Source organism: Silurus aristotelis (genome assembly GCF_946808225.1).
Source record: "Silurus aristotelis genome assembly, chromosome: 10".
Lineage (NCBI taxonomy): Eukaryota > Metazoa > Chordata > Actinopteri > Siluriformes > Siluridae > Silurus > Silurus aristotelis.
The window spans coordinates 18,743,328-18,770,832 of NC_139583.1; the positions used below are offsets into that span (position 1 = coordinate 18,743,328).

Below are 27,505 nucleotides of genomic sequence, written 5' to 3' on the forward strand. Positions count from 1 at the left end.
TTTTTGTACCAACATCTGAAAATACATTTATTTGTTTGGTCAAAGTTGTTGCATATACACAAAAGGAACATGCATGTGTCACAAAATGTTGACCGGAACTGTATGTGTCTATCTGATGTTGAGTGTGTTTTTTGATGTGACTGCTGCTTCAAGTGTGTCTACATGTTGGCTGTTTTGGGGTAGCTGTTTTTTAGCTGCAGTCCTCAGACATGCTATGACAAAACCTGCAGCAGTCTAAGAATAAATACTTCATAGGGGATTGAAGTTTCTGAAAGTTTTCAATGCATTCCGATAATATTTATCCAGCATTTAAGTTTCTTCTTTTTTGCCCGAAGATGTACAAAAAGACAGACGATCATTTACGACTGCATGGAACACCCTGGTTTAAGCCAGTCAGTAATTTGCAGTATTAACCTTAGTGCTATGACAGTCTGATGAGCTGAGTGTTTGAGTAGCTGAGTTACACATACATGAGCAGAGAAAACATGTTTCCACAATGCTGTGTTCTCTAGGCAAAGACTGCATCATTTACCAAAGGATTATGTAGGCATTTTCTTTGTAGGCTTAGTTTTTGTTGCTTGCCATCATGTCATGCCAGTCGACTATTGCTCAAGATCTGGAGCATAATACCAATTTTACAATGAACTCATGAACTCTGATTTGAAAACAGTGTGTGTCTCTGTACTTCTGTGTTCAGTAGATTACGACAGATTGAAACTTGATCTCAATACATTTGAGGCACCATGACTTTTTGCACAACAAGCACATTGCATGCTCTGAAAGTCTTTGAAAGTTGTTTCAAGGTTTGAAACACCATACATTCTTTCCTACATTTTTTCAGTTCATTAGACATCCCTTTGGTGTGATATAACTTAAAAAAAAAAAAAAAGTAGTCTAACTGATAACGTTAGTTTCCAGGTGGGATCCAACACTATCTGATGCAGTCTCACTAGAATCGGGCTCTGGGGTTCCTATTCATGCTTGTGCACAAAAAACCAACATAGAATTCATTTAAACTCCTGATCAGTAATAATGTATTTTACAACATGAACTTTCGATTTACAAAATCTGCTCTTCATCTGGTGGCCAGATAAGAACCATAATTGTGCCCAGCTCTGGTTAATATGCATTAAACCTCAGGATTAATTGTGCAGCAAAATGCTAATTATTTGTTACATAATTTCTAAAATATAAAAAGATGTTAATAGTTATGATTTGTTTCTTTTTCTTTATATCATAGCAGCTGAAGGTGAAGACTAAATTGGATTGATTGTTGATTTTTAGAATGTGCTGGAAGCAAAGTGAATTTGGATTGACATATCGTGGTGCTAGTTATTCTCTGTTTTTCTTTTAAGGTGCGCTTTATAAAAATTAGATCATGTCTGCAGCATTTAATATGTTTTAGCTTTCAGGTTATTTAACCCCTTGTTTTTGGAAAAGATGTAACTGTACTTCAAAGGGGTCAAAATATTTGCCTTTTGACTCACTATGAACTCAGCTATGTTTGAACTCACAGTTTATGTTTAGAGATTGGGACTAAACAGCATTAAGAAAACTACTTATTCGTGTGGCTATTCAATAGTGCATAGGCAGCATAGTGATAAGATCAATGAGAAAACAGATGAAATGATGCACATATCATGCCTAGAGCCTACTGTACAATCCTATGGGGCAGTGTTATGATCTGGGGGTTGCTTCAGTCAGTCAGGTCTAAGTTCAGCAAATTTATGTGATCAGATTACATTTTGAGGATTTTGGTCATCACCTTGACCTTTCTTTAAGAGAAACAAATTTAGAAACACTGAAGTAACATCCAGAGAATGCAAATAGTACTAAAATGTCAGTAAAATTTTACCAAGCAGGGGTGTGAAAAATGAAAAAGTTTATCTTTGCGACTTGTTCAATCTGTTAAAGTTTGTCTTGAAGGGTATTGATGGAGCCTTTTTAAAAGTTCACTTTATTAGTGAAAATGTTGTGTATGTGTTTATTGTATTTTATTTACAGGTTTTAGAAGTATATGACATTTATTAAGTGTATGGAAAAAGTAAACAAACAAGATCTAATAATGGCTCATCATATATGGTCTCTTTGTCACCAGATTGTGTTTAACTTGTAGTCTGGTTTGTTTTGCCCTAGTCTGGTGCCTCTTTAAACACAGCTTAAATATAAACATCTTTAAATGTGAAATTAAATGAAAAATGTATGATGATTAGGAAAATAAGAGGGCATGTCTTTATTCTTTTTCATAATTGATTTTTCAGTATAGCTTATTTATGTTGGAGTTACATCCCACAGTGCCACCTTCTATGTTAACAGTAGGGATGCAACAATACAGTTAGCCCACGGTTTAATACATACCTCGGTTTTATAACCACGGTTTTCGGTTCGGTTTGGTTCTGATGGCTTAACACATAAAAGTGTTTTTTGTTATTCTATGTTTAGGCAATAGGAACAGTAAGAGGTTAAGAAGAAACAAAAAAAAAAACTATTTATTGCAATACTCTTTTATTTTACTTAAAATCAAGAAAAGTCCACTGGTTCCTAGTGTTTTGTATAATATAAACATTTTTTATTTTAAAATTAACACCGACATCTCACAGCTGCTGGTAGCCTGGGGAACACATAAATTCCTAAATTTTGAAAATAAACATACATGTGAAGTTAGTAAACGTAAATTGACCATTTCAAATAAACATACTTGTACTTCAGTGACCATAAATAAACCATCTTAATTAAACTTAACAGTACTCCAGTACAGTATCCTTCATTCAGTGCAATTTCACTTAGGTCAGCTATCTATTCCTGTATTTTGAGGTTCTTCTGTAAAAAGATAAGCCTGTTAACATTCTCTGCAGCAAGGCGAGAGCGTTTTGCACTTACAATGTCCCCAGCAGTGGAGAAAATTCTCTCACTCACGCAATAGAGGTTCCTGGGACACAGAGGGGGTGTTGTGCAGCTTTTGCTACATGGGGGAACTTGCATTCATTTGTTTTCCACCATATGAATGGATCAGCATCCACATGAATACTGTCTGCTAACTTGTATGTGGTGACTTCCTCCTCAATGATCTGGGCAAATGGCCTACCCTGCTGTTTCTCAGTTTTGAAAAGCTCCCCAAATACCTCTGACATTGCTGTCTTCATTTTGGGAGGGGGAGAGGATGGATTGTCTTCCTCTGTGAAGGGCACAGGATTCTCCGCTAGACCCTTTGCATCAAAGAGAATGATCCTTTAGTATAATTATAACACATATAAGCACACACAGCTCAGAACCACAACCATCTCCAGTGCAACATATGACAAATGTGAATTTATTTTGATCAGTGAAAAGGACACAAGATATATAACAAACATCTAAATGGATAAAACAATCAAAACCACACACGATTAAAAAAAACCCAAAACATTCATGCTCCAGAATTTCACAGATGATATTCCTGTAGAGCTTATCACAAGAGTCTTCATCAAGGTAGGGAAGCGATTTAAACCTGGGGTCAAGGGCTGTGGCCATTTGGAGGTAATCATGATGATTAGGGTCAGTGTACCTCTTTGCCAGGTCATTTGTAATGGCTGCTTTGGCTTCTTTGACTGTTGCAGTGTCCTGGTCTCCTGGTGACATGGATTTGAGAATCATCTCTTTCAGAGGAAGGATCATTGATATAGTGGGGGTTGTTTCACTGCTCATCAGGGTTATGTTCTTGACAGACAGCTTCAGATCTTTGTCCAGTAAGGCAGAATAGATGGTGGGCTGCTGTTCTGTGTATCTTTCCAACATGTCATGTACTGTATTCCACCGAGTTGTGACATCATGAATTAACTTGTGTCTGGGCAAGTTTAACATCTCCTGCTTCACAGTCAAAACATGGTGGGCTTTGGTGCTTTTGTGAAAAAAAGTCACTATTTTTCTAACCCTCCCCAGGAGGCGGGACTCTGTGTTGATTGACACTGCTTTCTTGGCGGCTAGGTTTACAACATGCGCAAAACAACTTATCTGTGGCCCCAGCCCATCAGCTTCATTAACTGCATTCACAGTATTCGGAGCGTTATCTGTGGTGACTGGGAGTAACATATTTGGCCTCCTCAACTTCCATTGGTTGGGAAGGTTGAGGTTGGGAATTATCTCGGTGCTGAAAAAAGAGACGGTAGTCTGTAACGCGGATCGAGTGTTTTTATAAGATGACAAAAGCCTGCATCTCCAATCACCGAAAACGGCTGCAAATCTTTGCCAATGAACACCCCCACTGCCTTTGTTATTTTCATGTGTCTCTCGGAACCAGTTGGGTATGTATGCTGGAAGGATTCAGCGAGGGACTGTTGTTTTTTGGAGGACTTTATTTACCTGCTCTGCTATCCTGCCTTCAGACATTGATATTGCTGGGTGATGGCACCGCAGATGTGCAATCCTTTTGGAAGTGTTTCCGTTTGAGTAGGTTACACGTGTAAAACAATGCTTGCAGACAGTAATTTTTTTGTTTACCGTTTTTTTCTTCCTCGGCATTTTACTCAACAGCAAAACCGAAATATCTCCACACCACAGATTAAAAAAGACGCCGGTGCCTCCTCGTACTGTAGCCTCACTTCACCACCGCTCGCCATGGTAAAGTGTGGAATGATGGTTCAGCGCCCCCTAACTTTAGAGCATAGTGATTGAACATTTACTCGCAGGGAGGAGTTTCCTCATCTCAGCTCGTAGACTTACAGGCACACACAAACAGTCAATTTGGAGAGAAATAAAAAGCACATATATTATTTAAACGTAAAACTGAAAAAAACGCAATTCACGAGCGCGTATTGAAAAGTGGATGTTGTACCGAACGGTTCAATATTATATTGTGAATTGTGGCATCCCTAGTTAACAGCATATGGTATGGTTCACCGGTGTCTCAAGGAATTTATAATACTTCATTTCTGTCTCTCCCATTTCTTTGATTTCAGACACAGAAGACAGGCTAGCCAAGAGGTTTTCACCTGCTGGAGTGTTCAACTTTAGCTCTCTGCTCCTAAATCCTGAAGATAACACACTATACATAGGTGCAAGAGAGGTTCTGTTTGCACTTAACCTCAGTGACATCAGCAGACTGCAACTGCACCGCAATGTGAGTATGTGTGCATGTGTGAGTGTTTCTATTCTAATAAATTCAATTATAGTTGTATAGTGCTTTTAACAGTGGACATTGTCCCAAAGCAGCTTTACAGAAATAGATTACAAATATACATTTAAAATGTATACAGTTGAACCTCAGAGCTCGCGAGGGTTAGGGACCAAGACCGGTCGCGAGTTCCGAATTTTTGCGACCTTTTGATGCGCCCCTTCCAACTTAGTAAAAACCCAAAGAACACTATACGAAATCGATTAAAATGAGTAAATATCACTATTTACATAATAAAAATAGTTTTAAAGCATTTTTTTGACAATTTTAAACCTTGATTAGAAATGTTAAAACTAGCGTTTTGAGCAGCGTTTTGAGCAGCTCACGGTTGCTCACGAGCCGATCGGAATGAAAGTCGCGAGCATGCGAGGTCGCGAGCGCTGAGGCCGCGAGCGCCGAGGTTCCACTGTAAATGGACCAGGCTGTGGTTACTGAGCCTCAAATGCAGCAAGCTGCAATGCACTTATACCTTTCATAGCCAGCATTCTCTTTCACATCATTTTGCACTACAATAGCTTTTCTGTGGGGTCAGACTTGACTGGTTAGTTTTCACTCTTCACTTGAATCATTGATCTTTGGTTGCCCAGCATCTTTTTGCCAGTTCACATTTTGTCCTTCTTTGGACCATTATTGGTAGGTACAAACAACTACATACCAGGATCACCCCAATAGACCTGCCATTATAGTAATGCTCTGACCTAGACTAGCCATTACAATTAGACACGTGGTAAAGTAGCTCAGATTTGCTTGGCTCCTTTTTGTTTTGCTTCTAACACACAAACCCGGGATAAATCAATCAGGCTCCTTTTTATTGTTTTTTTTACTACCTTTACGTTTCAGTGATTTCATTTCACTATATATACTTTACTGTTTGCTGCTTACTCCTCTGTCATTGTTTACTACAGTTACTATCAACACAAAACTAAACAAAAAAAAGTAAACTGGCAGTAATAAAACACGGATGAGAATCTTCATGCATTCCCTGCAAGTTTGACCTGCCTCCTCTCAATTCACAGCCGATGTTTGACCCTGCTTTTGATCTAAAGCACCCTTTTGTTGTGCAACTGGCAACTGATATCCAAAATACCCATAATAATCAGCCAGCCCCTTGGGTCTCGGGCAGGCCTCAGTCTTTGCTTTCTTCATTTTAGGGCTATACCTCACCCAAGTGGAGCCAAGATACTGTCCAACTCAAGACCTCATTTGGTCTCACCTATCATAAGGATCTCAAGACAGACCCATGATATTATGTGTCACTTATTATAAATCATTGTAATTTAAATAATCAGTGGCTTATGCATTGCTTATGACTCTTAATGTGGTGTTCTGTGAGTTCCATGTGCCTGAGTAGAATACATGACAAACCTGTGGATCAAGCCACTTATTCTAATTTCATGCATCCTCATGAGTGAACTGATGAATCATTCTTTTAATGACACACGCTGAGACGTTACACTGCTACGGGGTATATTGTGTCATTTCCAGGACTAACACAAAGCGATATACAAGTGAACTTTCTGATGGCCAGTCAAAGTCCATGTAGGTTCTTTCAAACAGGACATTTAGAACATGTATTGGGTACAATGGCACTTACTGGCATGGGATTATAATATGTTGTAGGCTCCTAATGGCTTTTTGATACCTTTATCTGGGTTGTCACTTCCCTGATTTGAGTGTCCATCACTTAATGCAACCTATCAAAGGAAGAGTTCACCAACAAGCAAGATTTATTGATCTACTACTTTAATTTGGTCGAAGGTGTGCTTCAGGGTTTCATTGTGTCACTACTCCAGGGAGAAATCCCTAAGGAGAGTCCCTGTAAAGAGTTGAGAGGTTGAACAAAATCATCTGCTGTCCTTCGCTATATGCAAAGCTGATATTAATGGCCCTAGAACCACCTCCTCAGTCACCAATGTGCACATTCCAAACAAGGAGGATTAACTTTCACTTTATTTGCATTTACAGCATTTAGCCTTATCAAAAGAGACAAAAGTGGCCATCAATAAATTCTAATTCATCAACATTCTAATGTTGGTTTATTATTCTAAGAATATTATCACTCTTTAAACTCAGTTGAGAGAGTTTAAATTATTTTTTTTTGCTTAATTTAAGCGTCACTGGAAGAGGTATGGGTTTAGTTTTACTGTTTCACTTGCGAGAGTGAGTTGGTGGAAGAAATAAGAGGTGAAAGAGAATGAGAATATGGAAAACAGTTCAGTAGGGCCAGTATTGGCATCTCAGTTTTAAGAAGTCGGGGCTGGCGGTCAAACAAGAGAAAAAGAAAAACTAAATGTGATTCTCTACCAGTGAACTTTTGTCCAGGGACATGGGCCTGTGGCACGGCACCTACTCCACTGTTCCTTTCTGGACCCAACTGACAAATTTGATGCTACAAAATGTACCTCTAATGTGTCCTCAAGCTCTGTCTTTGTTTCTTTACACAGGTAGAAACATATGTTACCCCTAGGGCCATTTGAAGGTTTGGGACATGTAATTTAATATTTGGGACATTTAATTTAATATTTAATATTTAATTCTGGGGCAAAAGCATAAATTACCTTGGACACAGCTGGACTACTCAGTATCAAGATGATGTTGCTTCAGCTCCCTTAGGCTTCTTTGCTTATGAGCAGCAGCCGACCTCAGGACTGATGTCTTCATAGTGAGTAGTGCAGCTATATCAATGGTGGCAGCTGGAAGTGAAAATATAAAAGGCATGTTTGGAAAACTCAAACAGCTACCACAATATTAAAAGATGATAATTAGATTTTAGATAAGAGAATTTTAGATTGTATTTCTATTTGCTTGTGATTGACGGGTGCTTTATGATGCTCAGGTGCCCTGTTAGATTTGTTCAAACAATTAATAACTTTGGATACCGTATTTTCCGGACTATAAGCCACTACTTTTTCCCCACTCTTTGAACCCCTTAAACAATGAAGCGGCTAATTAATGGATTTTTCTTGGTTTTTCCAGGTTTCACAAGCTTCAAGCCAAAAAACTGAGCCCCATAACATTAGACCAATGAAATTGGCGAACGGGTTCAGGTGAACCAATGAAACTCTTTATATCAAATCAGACTGTGTTCTGAGCTGCGCGGCATCGGGAGAAAAGATTCACCGGTGGTAATTTTTAAACGCACGACGATGCCAGAAGATAAACTCTCGAGAGAAACTGTTGTGAAAGGAAGGAGGAAGATCGTGAACAATGACTTTCTTGGTAGGCTACTGTTTAGATACAAGTGGTGTTACAGAAACGTCTTTTGTTAAAGCCTGTGTAAAGTTCATTAGTTTCAGTGTAGACACTTGCGGCTTATAGACAGGTGCGGCGTATTTATGTTCAAAATAAAACTCTTTGTAAAATTCAGTGGGTGCGTCTTATATTTGGGTGCGCTTAATAATCCGGAAATTACGGTATCTACTTTTGGTCACATCTTTTTTTTACAAACCAGGTATTACAATTTGCAGTTTGCCATTATACAGAACAATCTTACTAAACTATGGTGATGGTAGCAGAAGACTGAGTTAAGAGTTACAGTATTCCTTTATAGGAATTCTTACAGTTTTCTGCCAATTTTAAATATAAATACATTCAATATACCTGGGAGGAACTTCATTATGCATCAAGACAATGGTCCCAATTTACAATACACAAATTACAATACACTGCCAACACAACAAAATACTTAACAAGGTAAAAAAGTTGTATACAGGCCATGACGAGCAGATTAAATCAAGACGATGAACTGATTAATGTCAGAGGCTAAGAATATGACTAACACTACTCCCTAAGACAATGTTTGTTTAGATGAAATTTTTTTGGGATTGGGCTAGCCAGAGAGAAATAAAACAATATGATTCGAATAAGAAGATCAAGTGAGTCATCCATCAGCACTTATTTACCCTCTTTAATGAACAAAATACCTCACTTTTTTTTACTTCATTAGATCACGGATGGTCTGAGATCCCGCATCAATAATGGTTCCTGCAAAGCATCAGATTCTAGCCTTTGCATTGCCACGAACCACCTTCACTAATCAAGTGATTTTATGGAACCTGCTTATAAGACCTTATACTTACTCTATTCATCTCTCTCCAAGATCAAGTCTCTCAATCAAATATTCCAGGACTTAACTGCAGATGGAGGTGTTAGCTTTCCGACCTGGTGCTGTTAAATGATGGTATTGATCTAAACTAGGGATGCACCGAAATGAAAATTCTTGGCCGAAACCGAAAACCGAAAAAGAGGAAAGCAAGGCCGAAAACAGAAACACCGAAATAAATTATGCCAATTATTATTACCATTGCATTTATGGCTATGACTGTGTACTAACCTTACTAAAATCAAGGTATTTAAATTTTTGTTTCAAAGAATAATTCAATTACAAATTATGAAAATATTTATTTATAGCACATTGCAACAATGCACAGGATAAAATAAATTAAAATTCAAACCTAAATGTTTAACCTAAATGCACTCATGTGTACATTAGATAATAATGTACAGGCCCTCTGGCCTGCTGAAAGGTTGTAAAATTAAATATGTTCTTTCATAAAAACAAAGTGCATTCAGAACAAGTGCAACTGCTTAAAGATACAACAATACAACAATATCACTGGGAAACTTCCTTGCCTTTTTAAAAACGTCCACCACAGACGGAGTGCGCGTGCTCGGAGGGGTTTTGTTTTTCTGTGCCGCGTTCGCCTCCTATTTAGCATAGCGATCGGATGTTTGGATTTCAGGTGATAAATTAAACCCGATGTGGAGAAAGTCTTTGCAGACGCACCCCCTCTTGAAATTTCAGCATTACATGTTTTGCAAATCGCTATCCGTGGGTCTTTCTCAGATATACTGAAATACGTCCACACCGCAGACATGCACGTGCAGGCAGCGGTTTCTGTTTGCGTCATCACAACAAACTGTTTCGGCTGTGTTTTTTCTCTGATCAAAGTCTTTCGGTGGCTGAATATTCGGTGCATCCCTAATCTGAACCATTGTATTTATAATCCATCTGAAGTTTAGAAAACAGCATTTGAATGTAGGTGTCTTTATTGTCAGGGTGGGAGTGGGTCTGATAGAGTGTGGTGGCAATGGAATCTGTGGAGATGTTTGCTTAATATGCAAACTGCCGCTGGTCCAAAGAGAGGGCAGCATGGTCATGAAGTACTTCATGGTTACAGCATGACACTGACACTTCTTTGGTGGTTGTGGCCTGGAAGCATTTTGAAACAACAGTGATGTTCAAGATGTTGTTGAGTACATCTATCAGGCTGGTCTGCACATCCTCTGCCAGGAATGTAGTCTGGTTCTGCAGCTTTCTATGTGTTGACTTTGCATGAAGCTTTCCTCACAGGTCAGATCACTATCACAGGTAGGTGATGATATTCTGCAATTAATGATGGATTGGAAATCTTGCCATATGCCTCATGAATTGCTGTTCTCCTTGAAGTGTTTGTGGATAGTGTGGGCATATGCAAGCTTTGCCTCTATGATGGCCTGGAAACGTTTGGCGTTATATTGTTCTTTGAGCCACCTTGTCACCTGCTCCTAAGACAGAGTCTCGGGTCCTCTGCAGTTATGGTGAAGTTACCAATGGTTGTAATCTCCCTAAACATTTGTCAGTCAGTTTGCTCAAAACAGAATTTCATTTGCTTTAGAAACGGGTTTGATCGTTTGATGAGCAATCTGTATGCTAGGCTTAGTATAACAGAGGTGTGAGTAGCTGGGGTAGGAGCTGGGGAGCTTTTTCTGTTGTGTACTAGAAATGTTTGTATAAACACAATCTAGTGTGCTTCCCTTCTTGTAAAATCCACATGCTGGTGGAATTTAGGGAGAACTAACTTGAGATTTGCATGGTTGAAATCTCTGGTTACAATAAACAATCCATCTGGGTGTATGTTCTGCAGTTTGCAGATTGACTAGAAAGTGCACAGAGTGCCTTCTTACCATTAGCACAAGGCAGAATGTACATCATGATTATAATTACTGCCATGAATTCCTGTAAATCAGGCTAAGAAGCAAGGACGGCATTGTTTTACATCCGGGCTGTCTTGTATTACACAAGTATAGTTCTTTCAGAATTTTGTAAAACTGGTGCCTTTTTATTTGTGTGCATACATGCATGTAGTTTTCGTTTACTTAATTGGTGTATTAGAGTAGAGCAAGTAATTTCTGTCTTCTGTCTAAGAAAAAGTGCCTTTTGCTCTCTGCTAACAAACTTGCTGCTTTTGTTAATGTGCTTCTCAACACCTGATGAAATGGTAATTTGGCAAAATTGTCCCAGCTAAATTTAAATTTAATAAAAACTAAGAGCAGAATGTAGCCAAGTACGAAAGTGTGACACACGTCCAATGACCATATTCTGGTCCTTATGTCCTTGCATAGTGATTCCTTTTTCATTTGTTGCAATTGCAGGTAGAAAAAAATGGTCTCCTGTAAATTTCCTTGCTGTACTAAAGCTAAAATTGCTCTGTCAATAGATCTACGAAGGAATATGATGCATTGTTCAGAATAGATTTTTATGTCCTCCTTTTCTCAACCTCCTCAAAGTTGTCCAGGAAGCAACTTCACACAGAGCCAGGCTTGTTTAATACTGCCCTCCCAGAATATTGCCACAAAGACAGCGCTTGCAGCAAGAGCTGGTAGGGGATCATCCTGTGATTTTTAAAGGACCTGAGCCTTCTCAAGACTAATTTAGTCTTCTCATCCCCTTACTATTTTCAGCCTTCATATTGACCTGCCAGTCATGCCTGTGGTCCCGTTGGACTACAGTCTATTTGTAGGTATCAATAAGCCCAACATCCTGTTGCATGATTTTTATTGGTCTGGTTGAGGTCCTTTTTTCTCCTGAAGTCAACCGAAATCCTGAAATAATCATATTGGTTTTGGCCACATTGGGCCATAGATGGTTCTTAATACACCATTCAACAAACTTATTCACTCTTCCTGTCCATGCTGCACCTGATCAAAGAATAGTCAGAGAATTTTCTGCAATTGACAGATATTGACTTGCATGGGTGTTTTTTATTGAGCTTTATTTATTTATTGTATTTATGGTCAGTGTTACAGACTGCCATTAGAAAACATTGAATCAGTGTTGTTCTTTGGCATAAGCTGGTATGGTATGTATTTGGTTTATGTATATTTTTGGAGTATCGCATTCCAGTTGGTCCCAATTTGCTTTTAAAATTCCCTCCACTCTTCTGGGAAGAGGTTCCACTAGATTTTGGAGAGTGCATGTGGACAAGTGTGTGGCCACAAGGGTGTTAGTAAAGTCATGTACTGATGTAGGGTGAGGAGTCTTGGGGTGCAGTCAGTGTTTCAATTTATCCCAAATGTGTTCAGTAGGACTGAGATCAGAGCTCTATAGCAGGCCACTCAAGATCTTCCTCTCCAAACCATATCTTCGTGGAACTCACTTTGTGCACAGGGGCATTGCCATTCTGGAACAGATTTGGGTTTCCAAGTTCAATTGAACGCAATATTTTATTATACCACATCCAAAGACATCCAATACAATTGTGTGCCTTCAGCTTTGTGGTGAAAGTTTGGAGAAGAACCACATATGGTAGGAAAGGTCATGTGTCCCAATACTTTTGTCTATGTAGCGTGTGGCAGCGGGGGCGTGGCCGAGCGCCTGTTTGTGAATGAAGGGAGAGGCCGGGAGCAGAAAGGCGTGGGAATGACACACCTGAGGAAGATCTTGACTAATGAATGTTCTCTCTCTTGCAGTGATCAGGGGAAGCGCATAAAAAGGAACGAGAGTGAGTGTGTGCTGGGGAGAGTGTGTGCCTGCGAGCATGTGAATAAAGCACTGATCACTTAAATAAACCGATTTGTTTGGAACTGGTCATGTCCTGAGTGGTTTTTCTTCCCCTTAACCATCAGCTTTTCCACAGTGTATCAAAAATGCACTATATGGACGACACCTGATTTATATGTGCTTTTTCAACGTCCTATTCCACATCTAGTTTCCATTTGTCATAATAACTTCCACTCTTCTGGGAAGATTTTCCACTAGATTTTGGATGGTGGTTATAATGATTTGTGCTTATTTAGCCACAGGGGGAAGGAGTTCTAACTCAAAGGAGGTTTAGTATGTTTGAGATCAACGTTCTATAGTAGGTCACTCGAAGTCTTCTATTCCAAACCATGTAAACCATATCTTCATTAAAATTCTCATGCTTGAAGAGGTTTGGTTCTCCAATTGTATACAGTTTTGACCTTTCAACATTTGGGGAAGAATGAGATTTTTTTACATAAAGTGTACCTAATGATGGTAGAAAACACATTTAGATACAAAAGGCAATGAATGCATGACCTCTGCAGAAACAGTGTGGCATTGTAGTGGAGTTGTCATTGTGTTCACTTTCAATTCAAGCTGTTTTCAAAGATGAGAATGTGAATCTTTGACGTCCCAGCTTCATCTTACTGGGACTGATAAATACCCCTGCAACATGACTACATGTTTTCATGAGAAAATAAATATTTGTGTTGACAAATCCATAAAAGTTATTATTTAAATGGTTAATGGTAGAAAAAAAAAAACATGTCTATCATATTTTAAAGGTTGTGTTTATTATTGACTCCTTGAATATCTTTGTTGCAGTTCACATGGGGCACACCTGAAAGAAAACGAGAAGAGTGTAGCTTTAAAGGCAAAAATCTGCACGTAAGTAGATCCTCATGAATTCTGAATTTTATAGGAGAAAGTGTCAGTGTTGCCAATTGTCTGCATCTTATATGTATGCCTTTAATAAATTAAATCATTATTTACAATAATGCAAACACAGTTATTCAAACACTGGTGTAATTGTTAAATTAGAACTGCTAACTAGTAGGTGAAGTTTTTTTTACATTTCCTGGGACTTATACCCCCCACTGACTGGAAACCTGAGACTGTGAGAAAGCTATTAATACTTTAATAACCACTATACTTGTTTTAGGGATGAACTTGTTTGGAGAGAAATGCTTAATAAAATGAAGTAATGGGTGCTGTTTAAATCCCAGAGATTTATTTGTTGTGATGGTGTTCTTTTTTTAGGAATATTAACATGGTATCTGGTCTGAAACAGTGTCTCTTTCTTTCTCTCTGTTTTTCCTTATTCTCTTTCATGCTGTTTATTCACCAGACTGACTGTTTCAATTATATCAAAATTCTACTGCCTGTAAACACCACTCATCTGTATGTGTGTGGAACCTACGCCTTCAGCCCTACGTGTGCCTACATTGTAAGTACATATTTTACTTTTGCATCACTTAGCAGGCAATGAGCAATGTAAATGTGTCTTATTGACAGTTTACCTGCATAGCCAAACTCAGCGTTAAAAGATATTAACATTTTTTAATAAGCTTTATATTGTCTAAGCCTATACCTGCCTTTTTTTTTTTCAGAGTTTAAATCAAATCCTTCACTGACTTATGCTAGCAGTTTGTCTTTTTTTATTGTATATTTATTTTTTCACCAAATATGCATATGTTTTTAGGGTTTCTTAATTTTAAACAGAACAAACAAAATAAAAATAAAAACTTATTTATTTCCTCAATGCACTGGTTCATATTTTACTGGTATCTAACTAGCTACAAAAAGAGAAAGTACACAAAATTAAGTTTGCATAAAGGGCACAGTTAAAGGACTTTTTATCTGTTCATTCTACACAAATCTTTATATCTTCACAGCTGACTCTTCACCTATCTCATGTAATCCAGCTTTATTTTCTATTAAAGTAACCAGTGTCTGCTTAGAAATGTTCACTGAAAAATATTTATTAAATTTCAACACTAATATCTGACAGTATATAATAGCATCTGCATTCATATTGTCCAGAATTTCCATAATCTCATATTACAATGTCATATTGTTAATAAAAAGTGGTTTCAGATCACATTTGTATTTGTATTTTGAGCATTATGTGCAAAAACCAAACAAAAAAAACGTTTCTGCTTTAATCAGTTTTGTATAATTTTACATTTATCCACCCCCCAGTCTTTCTATTAGACTTGTATAAACCGTGGCACGGTTGTAGATCCTGTCGTTTTGAATCTGTTTTTTTCTCTGTTCATTATCACAATTCTAATTAAATTTAATTAAATGATTAGATTATTTGGTGTTATTTTAATATGATTGCTTAAGACAGAGGACAAAATAAAGATGTGATATGTAGTACCCCCAAATATTTTATAAACCCTTTACACTTTTAAGTATTTTTGCATTTATTAAACCTAAACTCTGATCAGATCTTTATCTAAGTCTTAAAACTAGAAAATGGACTCCCAAAGAAAATTGTAAAGAATAAATTCAATGGAAACTTTATATAAAAAAGAGCACACCTACAATCTTCTTCAGGAATTCATTGTGTTCATTGGATAATTAAAGACCTTTAGTTTCCGAAAGTGTTTTGTGTGGAGACTTTTATGATAGGGTGATAGTGTTTACTGCTGCAGGGTTCAACATAAAAACTTAAAAAAACTCCCAGAAACAACATTTTCTAAGATTTATTTTATTTTATCGCAGCAATTTAGTGTAGTAGTATTGGTATCTATATAATAAGGAATATTATGTTTGGTTTAACCAAGCAATTTTGGAAAGACTCATATTGTTATATTATTTTCTTTCTCTACAGACCACAGCAGACTTTTCTTTAGTGCAAAGCAGTTTAGGGGAGATTTTAACTGAGGACGGACGCAATCGCTGCCCTTATAATCCTGAATATAAATCTACTGCCATCATGGCTGGTATGTACAGTTGTGTGTAAATGTTTGCATAAGTCAAACCAAATTGAAAATTTTTACCAGATTTACTATTTTGCATTTGTATGTATTGTGTTCCCATTATTTTTTTCTTTAATATTTGTTGCACCTAACATAGTGATTAAGCATAAGAATGTAGTTTTTTTTTTATTTTTATTTTTTATTAAATACACTTCTATATGTCACTCTGGATAATGCCACTCAATTCTATAATCGTAATATAAATAAGTAAATAACAGTACAGTAATCCATGCAAATTATATGATTAAAAGTTCTTCTTTCTTGTGGTCTTCTGCTGTTGTAGCCCACTCACCTTAAGGTTTAATGAGCCTAAATATAAGCCTATATATATATATATATATATATATATATATATATATATATATATATATATATATATATATATATATATATATATATATATATTCTTTTTTTGTTAATAAAAAGGTGGACACAAGATAATAAACTGTAATAAACTGTTTCAAAATGAAAAGGTGGTCTAAATGTTGCTTTGGATGACTGTTGCAGAACAGCCCTTTCTGGCAGTGGTTCCTAATCGCAATGGCCTCTTGTACAAGGATCATTTAAAAAAACTGTTCAAGAAGGGTATAATTAATATTTAAGAGTTCAAGATGTTGACCTGGTCTCCAAGGTTTCCAGATCTCAGTGAGATCTGTAGGATTTGCTGGACAAACAAGTCAGATCCATGGAGACCCAACTCCACAAATTAGAGGCTAATCACTGGATTTTTGTGTGTGTTTATCTAAAAATCCTTTTGCAGATGGAGAGTTGTATGCTGCTACTGTCAGTAATTTTCAAGGGAACGAGCCAATAATTTACAAAAGCTTTGGTCAGGGCACTACTCTAAAGACAGAAAACTCATTAAACTGGCTTCAAGGTAAGAACTAGAAATGAAATGGTCTGTTTTTGAGCTCTGTTTTTCCTTCGATCTTTTAATTTTCTTGTGTCTGTGATCTGTTTTTATTTACATAAACTGAAACCCAAAATGAATTTTATCCCTGAAGAGACTGACTAATAAAGTCGTTTAATAAAGAGGAAACATAATAGGAAAATAAATTACACACTTTTTCATTCATGGCGATTTCTTCTATGCCAGTAATTTGTGGATTATTTTATAACACTGTTTAGTGCAGTTTAAGATTGTAGACAAGGAACATGCACTGCATCCAGCTAACAATGAATGAACAGATTCAGTGTCTGTGAAGATTCTGTCATCCAGTTGTGGTTATCTGAAAGTTGAGTCATGTCAACTGGCATTCTATCTGGTTAGGTCGAAACATTTACTACTCATCCGAGCAGCTTATTTAGTCTATTCATTCGTTTGGGCAAACATTCCTATAATTCTCTAGAGTCAGCTGAAGTTGATGTTCATCTTCCACTAAATTTCAGTAGTTTTTCCTGTTTGCCAGTTTGAAATACATTGAAGTTCATCTTATTTTATATATATTTTCTATAGTTTCATATAAAGTGCATAAAATACATGCAAATATGAATGTTTCTTGTAAATCTACAAATTTGTTGTGAAACTTTTTTGCCTTAAATGCCTGCTTTCATGTTAATGATTATAAAGCATTTTTAGCATTTCTTTGAATGTGTTAACAATTATGACTGCTTGACCTCCATTAAAAATGCAGGTTACATTATTATTATTAAAACTGTACATTCTCAGTCAATGAACATTAAATTAAACATGCTTGTTGTTTGGCTGACAGGCTTGTTTTACGTATGCACACGTATGTGATTTGACCTGGCATTTAAACGTCATGATTTATTTATTTATTTATTTTTGACTGGGAATGTTTAGCAGAAGTCATTATTTCCTCTTAATACCATCCCAACATGTCCAAGTTTTTAGTTTGGTGTATAGAAACAGGTAGATTCAGTTGGCAATTAATTGCAATTCATGTCATATGGAATTTCTCAATAGGATTTGCAAGACACACATGCAAAATTACTGGCAAACTGGAAAATAAAGACATTGTTTAGATTTACTATGTCCATATGAAAATTATGGCACCTGATTTAGTTCTGCACTATTCGATTCGCAGAAATTGTTGGAAGTTGTGTGTGATTACTTTTCCTGTCATTCCAGCATATGTGTCAAATTTTAGTTTTCCCAAATACACTCTTATGAAGAGATCAGGAATACATCAAACAATTGACTGAAGAAAATCGCATTATGGATGATCCATAATTGTGTCAAAAGATTGTTGCCATAAAAAATGACAGTCCCTCAAAACTAGTGCATCATATACATGTTGCACATAAGGAGAATTATGTGCATTTTAGTGATGTTTCATGCGTCAACTCCCAAGATAAATGAAAACAAAACTGCATTAACACAGACATGTAACATATTAGCTCAGTGAGGAGAATTGCATTATGGTAATTCACAAATTTTGATGGAAACAACTGTCTTGTTTTAGTGATATCACCTGCATGTCACATGAATATTAACCAAAATAAGTGGAATCACAAATTTTCTGCAACAAAGTAATGTGACACATTGCATTGCATTCACAGCTGCATGGTGGTGTTGATTTTTGCACAGGATGCCACCACTCATTTACTTCAGAAAATGTCAAGTCCAGTTAATATCGAGCAGCTGGGCACTGCAATCTCCCATTCTATACCAATTATTACAGACAATGTTTTCTAACCTGGCTTAATACAGTACATATTAATGTTAAATGAATCTATAGGCCCTACCAGGCAAACCAACATTGTTTAGATGTACTCTCTTCATAGGAAAAAATGTGCATTTAGCTAGTCCCACATTGTTTGACTCACAGACACAGATCAGAATACTCAGAATTCTTGGGCAGTGTGTTACTTTTCTCACCATTCTCACATACGTGTGATGTGAAATTCCTGATGAAGTGTATGCCATACACACTCATTGAGAAATCAGTAGCAGGGCCCAACCGTGCAGTCATGTCATACATTATAATGATTTAACTCAATGAACAGATCTGCGTTATGGGGGGGTCGCATTATCCTTGACATAGTGTACAGAATTGCACATTCACATAACATAACATGCAAGTTATTGTAGTTATGGTAAGCACAATGCTACTGTACATAGATAAAAAAAATATCAAATGGCTTGGCTGACTAAGAAGATTTGCATATTGGTATTTTGGTGACACCAAAATAAATGGCCTAAAAATTACCCTCAACATAGATGTGATATATTTAAATGGTCAGCTCAACTAGGAGAATTGCATCATGGGTATTCTTATAATGACACTTGCACACAAACAGACTGCCATTAAATTAAATCATAGTAATTATGCCTACTGACATAGGACAGATTAGTAATGTGTCAACAAAAATGTACACATGTAGCTCTCCCTGCTGACTGCATGCACTGCTGCATGTCTGTTGAATTTCATATGGGTAAGCACCACTCGCATAACCTTAGCTGTTATCTGTCTTGTCCTGTTTAAATAGGTATAAAATGTACAATAATTGCAAACATCATACATGTTTTTGCATCTGAAATCTAAGGATTCTGTATACAAGAACAAAGAATTAAGGTAAACCCTGAGAAACACACTTTGCAAAGCTGCCAAATTGGCTCTGTGTTGAAAACCTGCATGAACACAACCAATAAGCTTTTGCATTCTGCTTAATCAAACTACATGTTATTAGTTAAAATATGTCATTCAAATGTATATATATTTTTAGATAAAAATGTTTGCACTGAATCTTATCCAACCATGTCCAAATTTTTTCAAATGCAGTTTCAGCATTTTTTCATTTATTATTGCTTTCTGATTTACATAGTTTCTTAGCATAGGTTGTGCAGATGTTTTGGATGTGAAGCATTTCACCAGTGAGAATACCAGTAAAGGCCATGCAAGACCATTTCTATTATGTAGATTATTATTGAATACTAAAATGCAAGGATTAGCACAATGAAGTGAATTGACTTGCCTTAGCCAGATACCTGTGCTATAGAGCAATGTTTTATTTTCTATTTGATTTCATGGACAACTAAATCATCAGGCATGATTTAGTTGGATTTCTTGCAAAAGAAAAAGACAATCATTTAGCTTCACCCAATCAGATGTCAAGTTAATTTGCATAATGTGTTAATATTTGTATATATGATTTGTTTTTCATCTGAAGCTCAGTAATTGCCATGCTGCCATTTGTAAACAATATCACCTTCCACATACCAATTAGTTATGGCATGGCAGAGTCTTATTACTCATACAGCAGTAGTTAATGATTGGCAGCATACACTTGCATGACTGTATATTCAGAGTACGAGTCTATAGAGAAAAATACAAGGTTTGGGGCATTGTCATCCAAAAGGTTCAGAGTTGGTTTCAGATATTTTTCAGATAATTTATTTCTTTTTTATGAAAGTTCATTCAGATTAAAATTAATTGTAAACTAGTCCTTCACAAAATAGGTCTCAAATGACACAGGGTGAATTACAATAATAAAATTCATGCTCAGATTTATAAACAATATAGAAGCAACATCCTTAGGAACAGCTATTATCTCATGGTATACTCATATATAGAAAAAATAAATGAAAGGCTGGTTTTGGACTAGATGGTTGGAATTGGGTTAAGTTCAAATACTTTATAACAGGAAATCTGGGGAAGTGTAGTTGAACTGAAATTTGGTTAACTGCATAATGTGATAATAGTGATAATCTGTTGAGTTCTAAAGAACTTGAAAAACAGGGGCACCATCAGATGCCATCAGAGGGTTCGTTATTTTTACATTGCATTACCCTTACAAACCTTGGTAAGAATGTTGATCATGTTTCCTTTATTTTTCCAGTGTGGCTGGTCTCTCTGGGACATTATTGTATGGGCATTATTTATGAATTATAAATGAACTATGCAGACTAAACCCCACTTTGTAGACACATGAAACTTGTCTGGTCGATTTTTCCTCCTGCAAACAAAATTGTTTGGTTTGCTGATTTCTTGGCTTCTCACAAATAAAAAATTTTTTATCTGTATAAATACTCAGTGCAACCATTTGTTTAATCATTAGAGTAATATTTGGGTTTTCTGCAGTAATATTTGGGTTTGTTCTTTCCACAGACCCAGCTTTTGTAGGCTCTGCCTTCATCCAGGAGAGCCTTCCAAAAGGCAATGCAGTGGGTGACGATGATAAAATTTACTTCTTCTTCAGTGAAGCGGGGAAAGAGTTTGATTTCTTCGACAACACCATTGTTTCACGTATTGCTCGTGTGTGTAAGGTGAGGAGGGCTTTTTGAGTCAGTGTGTGCAGGTTTTTTTTTTTACGTTTCTTTCAATGCACCACAAGCACAAAAACAACCACACATACTCACTAACTGCACTAATTCATTCAACTACAGATACAATAACTCCTAGACTTCCAAGTAGGGAAAGAAAAACAAAATGGCCCCATAATTGAAATTCCTATTTTGGAACTATTCCTATTGATTGTCACCTCCAGTGATGTCAAATCAAAAAAGCTACCCACAGAATCACAGCAGGAAATAATTTTACATTCATTTAGGATTAAATGAATGATTTGCTCCAAAATAATCAGTGTGTAAATTTTTACTTGTTAAATCTATTGCGACTGTACCGAAGTTAGCAAACAAACAGTTTACACATTAGCAATTAATTCAACTTTACTATTTTCACATGATGAGGATTATACAGTTTTTGCTCACCGTGCTGATGTTTCATCTTCTTTACTGTGCTCGTGCATCACTGTGGTACTTCCATTCCACATTAGCTTAGCTTTGCATAGCTTGCAGGTTATAGTCTTCTTTGTTGCATTTATTATAAAATGATCTCATACCTTGGATGACTTGGGACAAAATGAAATTCTGGTAATGAGCTGACTTTACACAAGGTGACTGGTGCATGATGAGTCTGCAGGAGTGAGTATAAATAAGAAGAACTTTAGTGTCTTCAGTGATAAACCTCAAATTGAAGGGGTGCCAATAGATTTAGAATAGAATTGAATACAGTAGCAATGGTTTTCCGAATTGTATTGATCTGTACAGAGGAAAATCGAACTAGTTTTGATTGCATCACACAAGTATTGTTCTTGAGACAAACATGGAGGAGCTGATTCCTCTAGATAGCGTCATGTATGCAGTAGAACTTAAAACAGCCCAGTTGTTTGGAAGAGAGGTGCTTTGCAGATTCCGAAATAACTGGCTCTAAATCAAAACCTTGAGAGCAGTACACCAGACAAATGAAAAGACTCTGGACTTACTTTTAAATAAGTTTGCAAAAGTTAAGTGTTAATTTTCGATCATTTAATGGATTTTGGTCTATTTTAAATCTGAAACCAGAACAGAATTAAAATATTTTTCAATTAAGGGTTTTGCCATACACAATGAGACCTAAAGTAGAAGCTGAGTTAAACTGCCTGTAACCAGTAATCCCCCTGTATTTCACCTTTAAATCCTTGACCATGGCCCAGAGCTCCTTGACTGCATATTCACATTGACTTGGCTGGTCCATTTGAAGGATGAATGTTCCTGGTGGTAGTTGATGCTCATTCAAAATAGCCAGAAGTTCAAGTGATGAATTCCACATCATCATCAAAGACAATTCAAGTACTTAGAGGCTTACTTAGTCATAATGGCATACCTGAAATGCTGGCAAGCAACAATGGCCAACAATTTACATAAAATTAGTTTTTTTATTTATTCATTTATTTCTATTTTTTTAAAGGCTAATGGTGTGTGCTCTGTGCTAATCCACCCTCTTAAAATAACCTGGCTGAGCATTTTGTGTAGACATTTAAACATTCTCTGAAATCCTTCAAAGAGGCAGTGGGTACTGTTTTCTTTCAGACAGGAAGTTCAGGTGAACAAGTCACAAGGTTGGAAAAGAGACAGATCAGATGAGTCATCCAAATTACTAAAGCTACTGACACGCCTCTTCAGGGGACATTTCATTTAACACACCAAACAATGCTGAACAACAATTGTCTTTTCCAGTCAGCAACTAAAATATCTGTTCTTAGACCAAGAGGAAATAAGGCTTCCTGAACCATCTGCTACATCATTTGAAAATGTTGGGTATGTAGACCAACTACATGTTTCAGTTACATTAATAAGTCATCAAGTTGCTATATTACCAAGCTAATCTGTGTTTATGGAAGTAAAAACATCTACCAGGTAGAACCTAGGTGTTCTGCCTGTTGTGTTTTTATGGAACAATATTGACTTCTATCGCTTTGCCTCAGGAGGATTTTCCACGTTGTATGTGTTTTGGCGTTCTAAGACTAAAGAAATGAAGTGGTTGTTGGCGCTAACCTGGTGTTGCTTGTTTTTGAAACAAAAATGATATAATTTGTGTTACAGTAGCATATTGATGCAAACATAGCGGAATGTGAAACGCATATGGTGCAAATTAGTGCTCGACCAAGCTCCTGCCACTACACACACACACACACACACACACACACACACACACACACACACACACACATACACATACACACTATAAAATGTGCATTTAGACATTCCCACAATGGAAAAGACATTAGCATAACACCAACATAACTCCAACAACTTTCTGTATGTATTAAATAAGAGCATATCATTTTACTGCAAAGGATCTGACATAGCAAAAATGTATTATTTGATAAATTATTTATGTATTGTTTCTTCTATGAAACAAATGATAGGATAGAATGCTAGGAATAATGGAATCAAGGTGGAATAAACCAGTGGCTATAAATGCTTTTGGATATCACATCTGAATATACCTTACGAATAACAGGGGTCTATTTATATGTTTTAGTAATGTCTCTATATTATTGGTCTAGCGAAAAATAATGCAATTCATAATATCGTCCGATTATGCATGTACTATAATTGATATTTTGGAGACTTTTGAGGTTTTGGAAGTCTATAATGGACACAGTTTTTGCCATTTGGTACAAAATTTGATGTGCATATATTATGTTAGAGTCCATGTTTTGTACTTATATTTGGCATACTGTAACCTTTTAGTGCACATCTTGCTGGCTAACAGCACTGCAGCAAAGACTCATGAAGTGGGCATGATTAAGTTTGTGTTTTATGGAACAATATTTAATTATGAATAGCATAATCTATTATGCAATCTTTGTAATGTTCAATATGCAAGTTGTATGCAATACAATGTGCTTTTTAATTCCATGCCTAACAACAAATGCCTAGTTTGTAGTTATAGTCATAAGAAAAAGAAAGTAAACTCTTTTTAAATTTATGGTTTTACATATCAGGACATAATATTCATCTTGTGCTTAGCAGGTCTTAGAATTTTGCAAATACAACCTTAAATGAACAACACATGACATATTACGCTGTTCCATTATATATTTTTACAGAAATCAAGCCTAACTAGTTCTATAGGAATTAAAAGGCTATGTAGCAGCCTCTTCAAATTCCAAATCATCTCTTTAAATTGCTGCTAATTAATCTCCTTGATTAATAACTGCCAAAGTTTTAGCAGTTTGCTGGTCTGGAGCATTTGGTTGTATGTTTACACAATGGCAAGGAGGGAAGACATCAGAAATGATCTTAGAGATGAAAATGTTGCTGCCTATCAATCTGGAAATAGTTATAAGGCCATTTCCAAACAATTTTAAGCTCATTATTCTAAAGTAAGGAAGCTTATTTACAAGAGGAAAACATTCATGACTGTTGGCAATATTCCCAGGCATGGAGTTCCCAGGACATTCACCCCTGGTTCAGATATTCCCATGCTCAGTTAAATTTAGTTGAACTTTGTGAGTTACAGTTTAACATTAGTGAGTTACATCTCACTCTTTACAGACCTCACTTGACACAGACTCAACATGTTAAAGCTTATGAATATACTTTTGGAAAAAGGCTGAACATGTATGGTTAATTTAGAAGGGTTGCCAGGAGAATGCTTCTTCTCTCTAGAAATCACATGACAGCATAGTTTAGGTTTGCAATGTTGCATTTAAAGAAAATCTAAAGCATTCACTATTCCATTAATTATTGTGGATTGCATATTTGAATTGAATTGCTATTACATTTCTGTTGGATAACACAATATAGACAAGTTAAAACAGAAATGTATATTATTATTATTATTATTATTATTATTATTATTATTATTATTATTATTAATGTGTTTATAATATATTGTACAAGTTAAATTTTACTCCAGGCCTGAGTTATTTTTTATCTGTTTATTCCAATAATTAAATATAGATTTTTGGACATGGATATTTGTTATCTTTAATCTCTTTTTAGATTTCTAAATTGTATAAAGTCATGCTACTATGTCACAGAATTATAAATGAGCCCTAACAGGCTGGAATCATTTTTGAAAATAGCTTTTATGGTGGTTGACATCAGGAAAGTGTGTTTAACTGCTCTCTATCAACTACTGGCAAAAAAATTCATTTTCTTAAGAGCCCCTTTAAAATAAGGATCACTATGTACTTTTGCACTTCTAAAACTCTTTTAATCTAACAAATTAAAGCTTTGGGATTACAAGTCAGTCATTGGGAGAATCAATTTCATTCCTGATAATCTGTTTAAGTTTAGGGAACCTTCCTGATGAAAAATACATCTGAATTATGAATGGAGTCAGGAAATTATGAGAGTGCTAATGAAGCAGTAAGATAAAGCTCAAACCTACACTTTCCAGATTGAGGAAAGAGCATCTGTACTGCACAAACATAGAACAGTATCAGAATTTAAAACAGTTCTTATCTTTAGTAGTGAACCATGCCAGAACTGTGAGTGATTCCTGTTCTCAGCACAGAGCATTATCATTTTTGAGCACTAATGTTTATGCCCAGTAACGTCTGGGGAGCACCATAAGTATGCCCATTAGTAAAAAAAAATTGCCCTGGCAGAATGTTAGAAAGTATCATGAAAAATTAAGGCAGATGAACTTTCCAACCAGTTTTCTAATAAAATTTTTCAAAAGGTATATGAGACTACAAATGCTTTTTAAAAACAATGTTTGGTTGGTCCAATTGTTGGTTTTGTTTAATTTCATGATGCAGTTTCTGTAGATTTTTCAAGTGCGGTTTCATGTCCTTTCACATCCTAGAGGTGTCCTATTGAATTTATAAGTTCTGTTTATTTGTTTTTTAGGTCACTTGTGAGAGGTATTAGTAAATACACTATTTTAGGGTGTTGATGATGGTGTCCTTGTTAAGTGGAGAGTTGTCTGGAGGTGGCAGGACACACTCTGGGGGATGAGGTAGAATTGGAGTATTGGGTGCATTAGGCAGTGCTAACTGATGACCTTGTGGTAGAACTTTTTCAGTAGTCTAAAAGTGTGCCCTGTTGGATTAGAACACTCTTAACTGATGGTTGGCTCCTATTTGTTTTGTTTTTTAATAAGTAAAGCCACAGGTGTGCTTTTATAACCAGGGCAAAGGTGTTTGTTTATCTTTAGAAATGTAGGGTGCCAGGGAGAACTTTTCTATAAGGTAGAGTGAAGTAGGGTCTCTGTTTCTTTTGGAAGTCTGTGGCTAGCTTCTTAATGTTGAGTACCAGATTGCAATCAGAGTACTGGTCTGGAAGACTGTGTACCTTATCCCTCTAGGCTTTATTACCATTACCATCATTAATCCCTTGAAATAAGCCAAAACAGTTATTTTTACTTGGACCAGAGCCTATCCTTGCACACACAGTATAATGTTTTTAAAATCAACAGTCCTAGAGTTATTCGTGATTGTGTTGATGCCTCACCTTGCATGATGGGAAGTATCAATTTTGAAGTCATTTTCTATTCTCTGTTTGTGGGCTGCCTTAGAATCCTTCATGTCTCTCTCCAATTTTCAGCAGAAATTAAGTGTGGTTGAAACATTGCTAAAGTTGTTTTGATACATATACAAATACCTATACTATCCAACAGTTATTTTGATTAAATAAAGGTAGCTCACAACCTCCATTAGTTCTAATTTCAAAGTCTAAATAAGTGTACAGGGAGTACAGCAGAGGGCTGAGGACACATCCCTGGGGAGCTCCAATGCTAAGGATGAGTGAGTGTGAGTCATGTCTGCCCAACCTTATTGCTTGAAGCCGTCTGTCAGGAAGTTGCAGATCCACTGACACAAAGTTGAGCTAAGTTCCAGGTCATTTTAAAATAGTTTCTAGAAGGCTAAGGGCTATATGATACACACCCAGCCAATCAACCTTATGCCATATATCCTCTTAGAAATTATTTACCCATTGTCTGATAAGTACTATCATACCCATATATAGACCTTTCCTAATGTACTGCAGAACACACAATTGTCTAAGTATGCATTTGTATACTGTAGCATTAAGATTTCCCATTATTGTATTTAAATGTCCCAGCTCAATCTTGTTTCAGCATGACAAAAGTGCAAACGTGCAATAATGACAGTTTGCCAAGTTTCATGTGTTAGCACACAACTTGCCTATTCAGATCCCTCAACTCAACTGATCAAGTTTGGGGTAAAACTAGGCACATTCCTACTTGCTCAAGATTAGAGCCTTCCTTCACTAATGCTCTTGTGCCTGAATGGGACTAAGTACCCGTAGCCACATTATAAAGTCTTATAAAACGCCCTTTCAAATGAGTATAGCAGCAAATAGGGAACAAAGTCCATATT

General features: G+C 36.4%; 1 protein-coding gene across 1 annotated transcript in view; it reads left to right on the top strand.

Moving 5' to 3' along the window:
* sema4ba (sema domain, immunoglobulin domain (Ig), transmembrane domain (TM) and short cytoplasmic domain, (semaphorin) 4Ba) overlaps positions 1–27,505 on the top strand; it is an 81,281-nt gene that overhangs the window by 40,457 nt on the left and 13,319 nt on the right. Inside the window, exons 3-8 of the mRNA XM_083552658.1 lie at positions 4,935–5,095; positions 13,758–13,820; positions 14,281–14,379; positions 15,772–15,883; positions 16,680–16,796; positions 20,992–21,149. Coding sequence (XP_083408784.1) covers positions 4,935–5,095; positions 13,758–13,820; positions 14,281–14,379; positions 15,772–15,883; positions 16,680–16,796; positions 20,992–21,149 — 710 coding nt within the window. The remainder of the gene's footprint in view (positions 1–4,934; positions 5,096–13,757; positions 13,821–14,280; positions 14,380–15,771; positions 15,884–16,679; positions 16,797–20,991; positions 21,150–27,505) is intronic.